General features: G+C 46.8%; 1 protein-coding gene across 2 annotated transcripts in view; it reads left to right on the plus strand.

Annotated features, from left to right (window-relative positions):
• PTPRN (protein tyrosine phosphatase receptor type N) overlaps positions 1-3,815 on the plus strand; it is a 159,420-nt gene extending 155,605 nt beyond the window's left edge. For both annotated transcript variants that reach the window (XM_040358136.1, XM_040358137.1), the window contains one exon: positions 3,196-3,815. In XM_040358136.1, the coding sequence (XP_040214070.1) occupies positions 3,196-3,267 (72 nt within the window). In that variant the 3' untranslated portion in view covers positions 3,268-3,815. The remainder of the gene's footprint in view (positions 1-3,195) is intronic.
• The last annotated feature ends 8,739 nt before the right edge of the window (positions 3,816-12,554 follow it).

Here is a 12,554-nt window from a genome sequence, read left to right on the forward strand (position 1 = left end):
CCGCTACCCCCTCTGGCAGGTGTCACCCGGGTACGGCCCGCACCAGCCTAGCAACGCCACTGAAGCCAAGCCTGGCTAGGATTTGCTTAAAGCGGTGGTTCACCCACAATAACAACATTCTAGCATTAAATTATGCATAGTAGCGCGAGCTACAGTATGCCTTTATTTATTTTTTTGCCCCGTACTCACTGTGTAATCCTATAGTGAAGATTCCGACTCCCCGCGGGGAATGGGCGTTCCTATCCAGAGGGAAGATGATTGACGGCCGGCTATGGCACGCCACGCTCCCCGAAGACAGCCGGAGTAGGTCTCGGCTCTTCACGGCGCTATACGGCGCCTGCGCACAGACTATGTGCAGGCGCCGTGAAGAGCCAAGTCCTATTTCGGCTATTTCCGGAGAAGCGTGACGTGCCAGAGCCGGCCGTCAATCATCTTCCCTCTGAATAGGAACGCCCATTCCCCGCGGGGAGTCGGAATCTTCACTATAGGATTACACAGTGAGTACGGGGCAAAAAAATAAATAAAGGCATACTGTAGCTCGCGCTACTATGCATAATTTAATGCTAGAATTTTTTTTTTTTTTTTAAAGGGTGAACCCCCTCTTTAAAGAAGTACAGCCAAAGCTATTTTTTTCTGTACTGCTCCTATAGATCACAGGAGTGCAGTACGTTCTGCTCTCTGCTCTCCTGCTCTCCTGTGACTCATTTTCAGCAGACAGCGAGCTGAAGCCCCGCTGTCAGATCACATCACAGAGCCGGTCCAGGCTGGGGCAGGATTGCAACAATAAAGTTAGGACTCCTCCACAACCCTGGACTGGCACCAGGCTCAGTCTCTCAGGAAGCCGCTGAGAGCCTAAGCCAGCATATCTTTGGAAGTATTCCTGAACCCATACAGTGACGTCCATTACAGAATCATGCCTGTGTTTAATGCATTGCCGTCTGAGGGCCATATGATCACAGCCATCCAATATTTGCATTTCGGCAAAGAGATTTCTCCAGATTTTTAGAGTATTTTGATAATAATATGTAGTGTAGATGATGATATATTTCAAGTCTTTGCAGTTTATGTTCAGGAACATTACGCTGAAATTGTATGACCATTTTTAGATGCAGCTTTTCACAGATTGGTGAACCTTCCGCCCATCTTTACTTCTGAGACACTTTTTATACCCAATCACATTACTAACCTTTTGCCAATTAACCTAATTAGTTGCAAAATGCTCTTCCTTGTTAGTTCCACTTACTTTGACAGCTTTTTCTTGCCTTGTCCCAATTTTTTTGAGACATGTTGCTGCCATCAATTTCAAAATGACCTTCTTATTTTTCTTAAAATGTTACATTTTCTCAGTTTAACCATTTGATATGTTTTCTGTTGTGAATAAATGATGGGCTTCTGAGACTTGCACATCATTGCTTTCTGTTTTTATGTAGATTTTACACAGCGTCACACCTTTTTGGGAATTGTGGTTGTACAGTCTGGGCTCTTTAAAACATCACAGACATGGGATAAATTGATGTATAAGGCCAGACACTGAGCTTTTGTAGAGCTTGTTGGGCACATTTCTATGTAAACCAGGGGCGCCCAACCAGTGGCTCCTGCTCTGGGATGGAATAGAATACTGTTATTAAATGTCAGTTTCTTACTAAAATTACAGTGTATATATGGGCATATCTGTTCTGCAGTGGTTACTTGGCTGCTTTCAAACTAGTCCACAGATGCAGAGCAGCGCACCTGCGGGTTACCTGCACTGAGCCATAGACTTCTGTTATTACCTGCAAGTTTGATGAGCTTTCTGAAAGTGCACCAAACCTGCAGAAAAATAATAGAAGTCCATTGAAAAGTGCAGAAAAGCCAAAGGTACACTGCGTTGTACCCTTGGTGCAGGTAAACCGCAGAGCATCAGTGTGAAAGCAGCCATGGGCCACTTTCACACGATCAGTCTCACCCAATTGGACCCTCCATTCAGGGCCGTCCTAATAGCATCATGGACCCCTGGGCAAAGTAATGCACTGGGACCCCTACCATCTTGCCCCCAATTTACACACCTACTTTCAAGAAATAAAGTATAAATAGTCGATAGAATTACACATATATTCATTAGTACTTTCAATAAAAATCGATTTTACAAAAGAAAAACATTCCATAAATCAAAGACTAGTCTAAGGCACAGTACAGGGGGGGTCAGGAGGGCACAATACTGGGATCAGGAGGGCACAGTATAGGTTCTGGGACGCTTCTCGGGACACGACCATATCGGGACAGTATAGTAAAAAGCACGACTGTCCCGGCAAAACCGGGACAGTTGGCAAGTATGATGTAATGCAAGATTACTGTGGGGCCCCCCATGTATCTGGGGCCCCTGGGCAGTGCCCAGGATTGCCCTTGCATTAAGATGGCCCTGCCTCCATTCACCTCTAAGGAGTGGCAGATGTAAACCGACTTGTGTCCTACTTGCAATCCAATCCGGCTCTGTCTGCTCTGCATTTGCAGAGCAGACATGGACCTGCCATCCGCCCGCTCCGCTGATTGTGGCCCGCCACCAGTTACCAAGTTGCTTAAGTGGCACTCGCGGTTCAAAAGGTTGGGCACCCCTGATGTAAACCTATTTGCCAATTTAAGTTGACAGTCTACCCAAAGCTGATATGTTGGTTATGGATAGATGTTGGCGTGTTCAATAAATCACTGGCTTCTTATATATCTTAAGACTCCAGTGGTGAGATTTTTTTAATTAATGGTTAGAATCTAACCAGAAAATCACCAGACCAGACAATCTTGAATCATCATTCTAGACACTGCCATTGGCAGGTAGGTAGACCTGGTCTTCATACTGGAGATCCTAAGATATAAGCCATTGGAAGATGGTGGTTGAATGAATGATCACAATAAAATATTTTTTTAAAGATAATTTCTTGATCATGCAAAAGAAGAGAGCAGGCAGAACACTCTTACGCCGACCACGTCAACTGTCTATCCTCCCAAAGCAATTGGCCAGTTTCTTCTGCTAAAACCCTACTTATAAACATACCAGATCCAATGGCAATCGTCTTAGATGTCCCGCCATTCAGCCCAGCCTCATCCCCATTGCTGAGATTTTTGGGTAGACTGAACATTTAAAATGGACTCCAGTGATGAACAATTTTGCTGGTACTGTATTTTCTATGGTGACACATTTGGTGTTCTTTTCCATTTTTGCAGGATCAGTTTGAGTTTGCCCTTACAGCGGTGGCAGAGGAAGTAAATGCAATCTTGAAGGCTCTGCCACAGTGAGATTGACCCAGCTGCCCCACTCGGTGTTGTGACATTGCGCCTGCCTTACGAAGATGGCAGCTCCACCTCAAGTATCCATTTATGTGCTCTCTCTCTACTCTTCATGCCAGAGAATTATGGCTGCCCTTCTACATCCCTAACGCCTATTTGCCTTTCCAAGCATCTACCCCTCTACTGCCTGACTTTTCTTATCCCCAAAATTTGCTACCTCGTCCCCCATGCTTCACCCCTAAGCTGCTATTACCTCATTGTCATCCAGTCATGTCTATTCATCGTTCTCCAATAGCAGAGAGGCTCCGAGTCTCCCAAGATCCCCAGGGTGAAATCCCAGAATAACAATTTCAGCAAACTACCTGGAACTACATCAAATGCATTATATGGCACAACAGATTATATTTTTTATAAATGTAATATTTTATTGCTTGAAGCACTTAAGGTAAATTAAGCTACTCGGAAAGTAACAATGGTACCAAGATATAGGCACCTTTAAGATGTCCCATGTAAGTGGGCAGATCAGGGGCGGACTGACAACTCATGGGGCCCCCGGGCAATAGAAGATTATGGGGCCCCCGGGCTTACAGATGGCCACCACGCCAGGAGGCAGAGCAGTGGCTGGGTAGCTAAAATCTCAGTATTTTCATATCAAAAGCATGTCCGTATCGGATATCAGGGACAGATGTAAAAAAAAAGATTTTTTTACATACTGTCCTTGGTTTTACTGAGCCTGGCAACCCTGATGGGGCCCTCGGGCAGTGCCCTGATGCTCGAATGGTCAGTCCGCCCCTGGTGCAGATCAATCTGCGTCCTTGTGGAGGCCTAGACTGCACACTCTTGCCCAAGTTGAGAATAAACCCTACTTTCTTCAGGCATTGAGTCTCTTTCCTGTCATTCAATTGTCAAATGTCTCTGCTTCTTACAGAAGTTCTGGCACTTGACAGTTGAAAGGTGGGGACTTGGGCTCGGCACTGGAAAGAGAAGGGGGCTTAATCTTGACCTGGACAAAAGTCAATGCCTGATGTACAGCTGGGGCCTTAGAATCCAAGGGGACTTCTCAGGGACACAGGGATCGACGGGAAGACCAATACAGATGCTTGCGGCACCACTAATGCCACGTACACGCGGTCGGACTTTCCAACGGCAAGAACCTGCTCTCTATCTAAGTCCGTAGGGAAATTCCGACAGAAAAAGTCAGATGGGGAATACACAGGGTCAGAATATCCGACGAAAAGCTCCCATCTGACTTTTTCTATCGGAAATTCCGACCGCGTGTACACGGCTAAAATTAGAGTCTGCAAAGCATCTCTATGCTAGTTCCGGTTTACTTAAAGCGGAGGTTCACCCTAAAAAACATCTATATACCATTACATCCAGCATACTTCCGACATCTACAGTATGCTGTTTTTTTTGCCGTACATACCGTTTAATTGTTATTTCCCCCCCGACTTCCGGGTTCTGGCTCCCGCGGGAGTGGGCGTTCCTATTCAGAGGTTAGATGATTTACGTCTGGTGAAAAACTTCCCCTGGCGCCATAAGGCGCGTCACCAGTTTTCCGTAAGTAGCCGAACTATATGGCGCCTGCGCAGTCAGCTCTACACGGCCGTATAGCGCCGTATAGAGCCGACTCGCAGGTCGGCTACTTACGGAAAACTGGTGACGCGCCTTATGCGCCAGGGGAAGTATTTCACCAGACGTCAATCATCTAACCTCTGAATAGGAACGCCCACTCCCGCGGGAGCCGGAACCCGGAAGCCAGGGGGAAAATAACAATAAAACGGTATGTACGGCAAAAAAAAAAAGAAGCATACTGTAGATGTCGGAAGTATGCTGGATGTAATGGTATATAATTGTTTTAGGGTGAAACTCCGCTTTATATAGTAAATGTAGATTTAAGAAAATTACAAGATTCAGTGGGCCTCTGAGTCTGTGAAATGTATGCAGTGGACACTGTAAGAGCTGGAGAAAATGGCTGCAATGACGTCTTCCACTGGACTGTATGGTGGATAAAGAAGTCCCCCTAACTGCACTTTGGATGAGGCCACTTAGCATAATCCCATGTAACTCAGCTTAACACCTTTCAAAAGCTTAAAGAAAAAACTGTACAACAATCAAAGAGCTTAATTGTTGTTCCGGGCCCCCCCGGGTATTAGAATCTAAAATTTGCAAACGTCCTTCAAAACTGCTGACCTTTTGATTAGTTTTGTTGTTGACCCTCTGGCCTACAAATATTCACAGTGTTTCAGATATGCCCGCCGTAGATTTCGCTGTGTCCTCTCTACCACTGGGTTCTGGTTTCGGCAGAAGAGAACGGTCAGTCTTTTCATTTGCCTTTGAAATCCAAAGTGAGGAATTCAAGGGACTGAGTCTAGCTACTGAGATCTGCTTGCCAACAAGACATCTGTACTAATGAAGCTTTAAACATTGAAGCAAATGTATGAAAATATCAGTTCTTTAGGGCGGCATATTCACTACACAGAACCCACCCTGATGTGCAGACCGGTCGTAGGACATCTCAGAGTTCCCAGGCCAAGGGTTGACTACCTTGCCTAAGCAAGTTCAAAACATCAGAGGGCACCATGTAGAGTCAAGGTAATTCCAGAGCCTTTTGTAAGACGAGGAAACTGAGCTGTTATTGGATGAGGGCACTTGGCACGGACTTCCGATGCCCAGCGCCCAACCTCACCGTACTCCAAGTCATTCTGTCCTGTCGTATCTTCTCCGTATCTAAATATGCTGCATTTTCTGCTGGGGACAGATATGGGGGAAGGCATATCTGAGACGAGGTAGCCCATCCACTCCCCAGGCTTACACCTCTTTTCCTTTTCATACCGCATTGTATAGACATTCGCCACCACCAACCGGAAAATGAAAATCATTTCTAGAGAAATATAATAGACTTTAATTTTGTATCTTGATGTGAATAAAGTATTCGTGTTGGATTTGTGCAACTGCAAACAAATTGCGTGGTGTCATCTTTCTTTTCAATGTATTTGGCTGAACATCTTAACACAAGAGCCCTTCTTCTCACCTAACTTATTAAAGGCCGAAACATCCATTGGCATTAATGTTGCTGCCCTTACGTAGACTTAAAGGGGTTGTAAAGGTACAATTTTTTTCCCCTAAATATCTTCCTTTCCCTTAGTGCAATCCTCCTTCACTTACCTCATCCTTCCATTTTGCTTTTAAATGTCCTTATTTCTTCTGAGAAATCCTCACTTCCTGTTCTTCTGTCTGTAACTCCACACAGTAATGCAAGGCTTTCTCCCTGGTGTGGAGCTCCTCTCCATTCATAAACTGAGGCATCGTAAACACAGATTACAATATTTCAGTTATATGAATGGACAGAGTCAGTAATCACTGACTGTCTATTCGGAAAAGGTAGGAGCCGGGTTTAGCCATCCTGGCATATTGAGGGGGGGAGAGCGGCATGGATGGGGAGAAGACGGCACGCAGGGGGAGAACACATCACGGGGGAGAGCGGCACAGAGGGGGAGAACACATCACGGGGGAGAGCGGCATGGAGGGGGAGAACACATCACGGGGGAGAGCGGCACGGAGGGGGAGAGCGGCACAGACGGGGAGAAGATGGCACGGAGGGGGAGAACACATCACGGCATGGTGGGGGAGAAGACATCACGGGGGAGAGCGGCACGGACGGGGAGAAGACATCACGGGGGAGAGCGGCACGGAGGGGTAGCGGCATGGACGGGGAGAAGACATCACGGGGTGAGAGCGTCACGGGCGGGGAGAAGACATCACGGGGGGAGAGCGGCACGGATAGGGAGAAGACATCACGGGGGGAGAGCGGCACGGACGGGGAGAAGACATCACGGGGGGAGAGCGGCACGGATAGGGAGAAGACATCATGGAGGGAGAGCGTCACGGGCGGGGAGAAGACATCACGGAGGGAGAGCGGCACGGACGGGGAGAAGACATCACGGAGGGAGAGCGGCACGGACGGGGAGAAGACATCACGGGGGAACAAGACGGCACGGGGGAGAAGACATCAGGGGGGGGGGGAGAAGACAACACAGAGAAGACTTTTAACTCCCCCCACCACCCGATACCTGACTGTACAAGTATCGGGTGAAGCATTGGAGCATTTCCCCCAAGTACAAGTACTCGGGAAATGCTTGGTATCGGTCCCGATACTGATACTAGTATCGGTATCGGGACAACCCTAATGCCTAGTCATGTCTGTGAATGTCAGAGTTTTGAATGCCTCATGGGATGTGTAGTTTCGCAACAGCTGGAGGGCTGTAGTTTGAAGACCCCTGATTTACATCAATAGCCGAGCATAGAAACAGAAGAGCGATGGCAGAAAAGGACAAAGTGGTCCATCAAGCCTGTCCTTTTTTGAAGGGGGGTAAACTGTATCTATAAAGCTTTGTTTCCTATGGATAGAGCAGGGAAGGAATTTTGCAGAGTTTGGTTTGGTAAACACCAGAACAGAAAGTGAGAAAAATGTTTCTCTAATGGAGACCCAGGGAGCAGTAAATCCTGACAGGGATGCCATTTTTTTTCCAATTCTATCCAAAAACTAAAATAAAAAGTTTTGGGTTTTCTTTATGTCCCCTGAGGACGTCCTTTGCATAGACTAAACACATAGGGAGGGGCTACTGCTCTATGACATCATCACACCTGCTGGTGTACCGCAGCATGGTGTTTTTGAGCTTTTGTTCCCCTGAAATGCTTGTGAAATACAGCCGTGGCCAAAAGTTTTGAGAATGGCACAAATATTGATTTTCACAAAGTCTGCCGCCTGCTTTTATGATGGCAATTTGCATATATACCCCGGAATGTTATGAAGAGTCACCAGATGAATTGCAATTATTTGCAGAGTCCCTTTGCCATGAAAATTAACTTAAAGCGGAGCTCCGCTGAAAAAAAAATATTAAAAGCCAGCAGCTACAAATACTGCAGCTGCTGACTTTTAATATTAGGACACTTACCTGTCCTGGAGTCCAGCGCCGTCTGCAGCAGAGGACGAGCGATCGCTCGTCACTCTGCTGCCCCCCCCCCCCCCCCGCCATCCTCAGTGAGGGAACCAGGAAGTGAAGCGCTCCGGCTTTACTGCCCGGTTCCCTACGGCACATGCGCGAGTCGCGCTACGCCTGCCGATTGGCTCCCGCTGTGTACTGGGAGCCGAGTGTTCCCATAACACAATGGGGGGACGGGAGGTGACGTCAGGCCCGCAGTCTGCCCGAGACTGTGTGGCCAGAAGTGGGTGCAAATACCTGTCTTTAGACAGGTATCTGCACCCCCCCTCCCCCCTGAAAGGTGTCAAATGTGACACCGGAGGGGGGGAGGGTTCCGATCAGTGGGGGTTCCACTTTAGGGTGGAGCTCCGCTTTAAAGGGGTTGTAAACCTTCGTATTTTTTCACCTTAATGCATCCTATGCATTAAAGGGTTTGTAAAGGAATTTTTTTTTATCTTAATAGCTTCCTTTACCTTAATGCAGTGCTGTTTTCGTGTCCTCATTGTTCGTTTTTGCTCTCAAGTTGCTGTAATTCTTCTCTGATCTCCACACTTCCTGGTTGTCTGTTTCCTGATAACCACAGTACTGGGAGCTTTCTCTCTGTGGTCACTAATCAAGGAGGTGTGATTACTGTGTGTCTAAAACTAGGGTTGTTCCGATACCGATACTAGTATCGGTATCGGGACCGATTCCGAGTATTTGCGGGAGTACTCGATACCAAAATAGAATACTCCCCCCCCCCCCCCCGCCGACGCATCCCGCCGCTACGCCGCATCCCTGCTTGGTTAATACGGGCGGGGAACATTACAGCATTCATTTGAATAGCTGTAGTCTTTCCCGCCGCGTATAGACACTCCCCCTTGCCCGGGTGAACTGTCCAATCCCGAGCAAGGGGGAGTGTCTATACGCAGCGCGGCGCAAAAGACTACAGCTATTCAAAGCTGTAATGTTCCCCGTGCGTATTAACCAAGCGGGGATGCGGCGCGGCAGCGGGGATGCGTCAGCAAGTACGGTAAGGGGGACATGGCTGCTTTTTTGGGGGGGGGGACATGGCTGGATATGGGGAGGACATGGCTGCATATGGGGGGGGGGGGACATGGCTGGATATGGGGGGGGGGGTCATGGCTGGATATGGGGGGACATGGCTGCATATGGGGAGGACATGGCTGCATATATGGGGGGGACATGGCTGGATATGGGGGAGAGACATGGCTGCATATGGGGGGGACATGGCTGCATATGGGGGGGACATGGCTGGATATGGGGGGGACATGGCTGCATATGGTGGGGACATGGCTGCATATGGGGGGGACATGGCTGGATATGGGGGGGACATGGCTGCATATGGGGGGGACATGGCTGCATATGGGGGGACATGGCTGCATATGGGGGGGACATGGCTGTATATGGGGGGGGACATGGCTGCATATATGGGGGGGACATGGCTGCATATATGGGGGGGACATGGCTGCATTTGGGGACACATTTAAAAAAAAGTATTGTATTCGGTATCGGTGAGTACTTGAAAAAAAGTATCGGTACTTGTACTCAGTCCTAAAAAAGTGGTATCGGGACAACCCTATCTAAAACCCCACAGCACCTCCCCTTTGGATCAGTTTAGTTTTCCAAACCATCACTGCTCTGTGGCTCTGTACAGCAGAAGCAGGAAACATGCAAAAACGAAACTAGAAACTGTAGGTACATTATATGATTGATTGTTATCTATTTTTTATCGTTTTTAAAAGGAATCAGTTAACTTTTATGTCTCTATACCCTGTAAACAGTCATTTCAGCATACATTTTTGTTTTTATTTACAACTCCTTTAAAGGTGAAAAAACACCTTGCAGTGTCCAGCCCCCCCATTTTACTTACCCGAGCCCCGAATTTCCCTGCTGTTTTGTTTCATTGTGATTTTTAGAGGTTTTGCTCACTCTTTTTTATTAAACTGTATTTATTCAGTGGAACCTCGGATTGCGAGTAATGCGTATTCGCAATACAAGCACTGTGTATTTTAAAAAATCCTAACTCGGTTTGCCAGTGTTGTCTCGCAAAACAAGCACGATTCAGGCCTAAGCGGTGTGCAGTACCGCATTTGGCCTGAGGTGGGGGGCGCCTGAGACGAGCGGAGCTGAACGGCGCCGATCGTAGCCATTCCGAAATGCTCAGAAATATTCAGTTTCCGAGCCTTTCCAAGGTTTGCCAAGCTATCCTCGGGTCTTTCCGTGTGTTTCTGATGCTCTCCGGTGCCCCTTCCCCCCACCTCTGGCCACATGCAGTATTGCATGCCATTGAAGTCAATGCGGAACAAATTATTTTAGTTTCCATTGACTTCAATGGGGAAACTCGCTTTGATATGCGAATACTTTGGATTACGAGCATTCACCTGGAACAGATTTTTTTATAGGGTGGGGAAGGGACTTTTGCAGAGTTCGGTCTGGTAGAGGGTTGTCTTCAGGACAAAAAGTGAGAAAAAAAACTCTCTAACGGAGCTCCAGGTAGTAGTAAATCCTGACAGGGGTTCCAAACTTTCCCCATTCTATCCAAAAATATTTTGGAGTATAGACCAGGGGTCTTTCAAACAAAGGGCCAGTTTACTGTACTTCAGATTTTAGGGTAGCCAGATTGTGGCCAGTGGGGGGTAGAAAATGTCCCGGGCCAAGCATCAGTGAACATACACATGGCCTCATTGTTGGTGGTCAGTGGGAGGAGTAGTACCCCATCATTGGTATCAGTGGGAGTAGTACCCCATCATTGGTATCAGTGGGAGTAGTACCCCATCATTGGTATAAGTGGGAGGAGTAGTACCCCATCATTGGTGTCAGTTGGAGGAATAGTTCCCCCATCATTGGTGTCAGTTGGAGGAATAGTACCCCATCATTGGTGTTATTGGGAGGAATAGTGCCCCATCATTTGTATCAGTGGGAGGAATAGTGCCCCATCTTTGGTATTAGAGAGAGGAATCGTACCCCATTATTGGTATTAGTGGGAGGAATAGTACCCCATCATTGGTATTAGTGGGAAGAATAGTACCCCATCATTGCTATTAGTAGGAGGAAAAGTACTCCCATCATTTGCATTAGTGGGAGGAACAGTGCCCCGTCTTTGTTATCAGTGGGAGGAATAGTGCCCCATTATTGGTATTAGTGGGAGGAATTGGGCCCCATCAATGGTGTCAGTGAGAGATATCGTGTCCCATCGTTGGTGTCCGTGGGATGAATAGTGCCCCAAGGGCTGGATATACAGCTAAATCCGGCCCCCCAGGCCACAGTTTGGAGACCCTTGGTATTACATAGTTGATGATGTTGAAAAAAGACACAAGTCCATGAAGTCCACCCTATGTGTGTGATTATATGTCAGTATTACATTGTATATCCCTGTATGTTGTGGTCTCTCACGTGCTTATCTAATTTTTTTCCTTTTTTTTATTATATATGCTGCCTGCTGAAACCATTGCCTGTTGAAGAGAATTCCACATCATTTACCGCTCTTACATTAACCACTTAAGACCCGGAACTTTAGGCAGCTAAAGGACCCGGACAGTTTTTGCTATTCGGGACTGCGTCGCTTTAACTGACAATTGCGCGGTTGTGTGACGTGGCTCCCAAACAAAATTGGCGTCCATTTTCTCCCACAAATAGAGCTTTCTTTTGGTGGTATTTGATCACCTCTGCTGTTTTAATTTTTTGCGCTATAAACAAAAATAGAGCGACAATTTTGAAAAAAAAATGCAATATTTTTTACTTTTTGCTATAATAAATATCCCACAAAAACATATAAAAAATACATTTTTTCCTCAGTTTAGGCCGATACGTATTCTTCTACCTATTTTTGGTAAAAAAAAATCACAATAAGCGTTTATTGATTGGTTTGCGCTAAATTTATAGCGTTTACAAAATAGGGGATAGATTTATGATTTTTTATAAAAAAAAAAATGTTTTACTACTAATGGCGGCGATCAGCAATTTTTTTCGTGACTGCGACATTATGGCGGACACTTCAGACAATTTTGACACCATTGTCATTTTGACAGCAAAAAATGCATAAAAAATGCACTGATTACTGTGAAAATGACAATTGCAGTTTGGGAGTTAACCACAAGAGGGCGCTGAAGGGGTTACGTGTGATCTCTTGCGTTTCTAACTGTAGGGGGGTGTGGCTGTAGGTGTGACGTCATTGATTGAGTTTCCCTATATAAGGGATCACACAATCGATGACGGCGCCACAGTGAAGAACGGGGAAGCTGTGTTTACACACAGCTCTCCCCGTTCTTCAGCTCCGGGGATCGCGGGACTCCAGCGGCGATCGGGTCC

The sequence above is a fragment of the Rana temporaria genome, chromosome 6 (assembly GCF_905171775.1).
Source record: "Rana temporaria chromosome 6, aRanTem1.1, whole genome shotgun sequence".
Classification (NCBI taxonomy): Eukaryota; Metazoa; Chordata; class Amphibia; order Anura; family Ranidae; genus Rana; species Rana temporaria.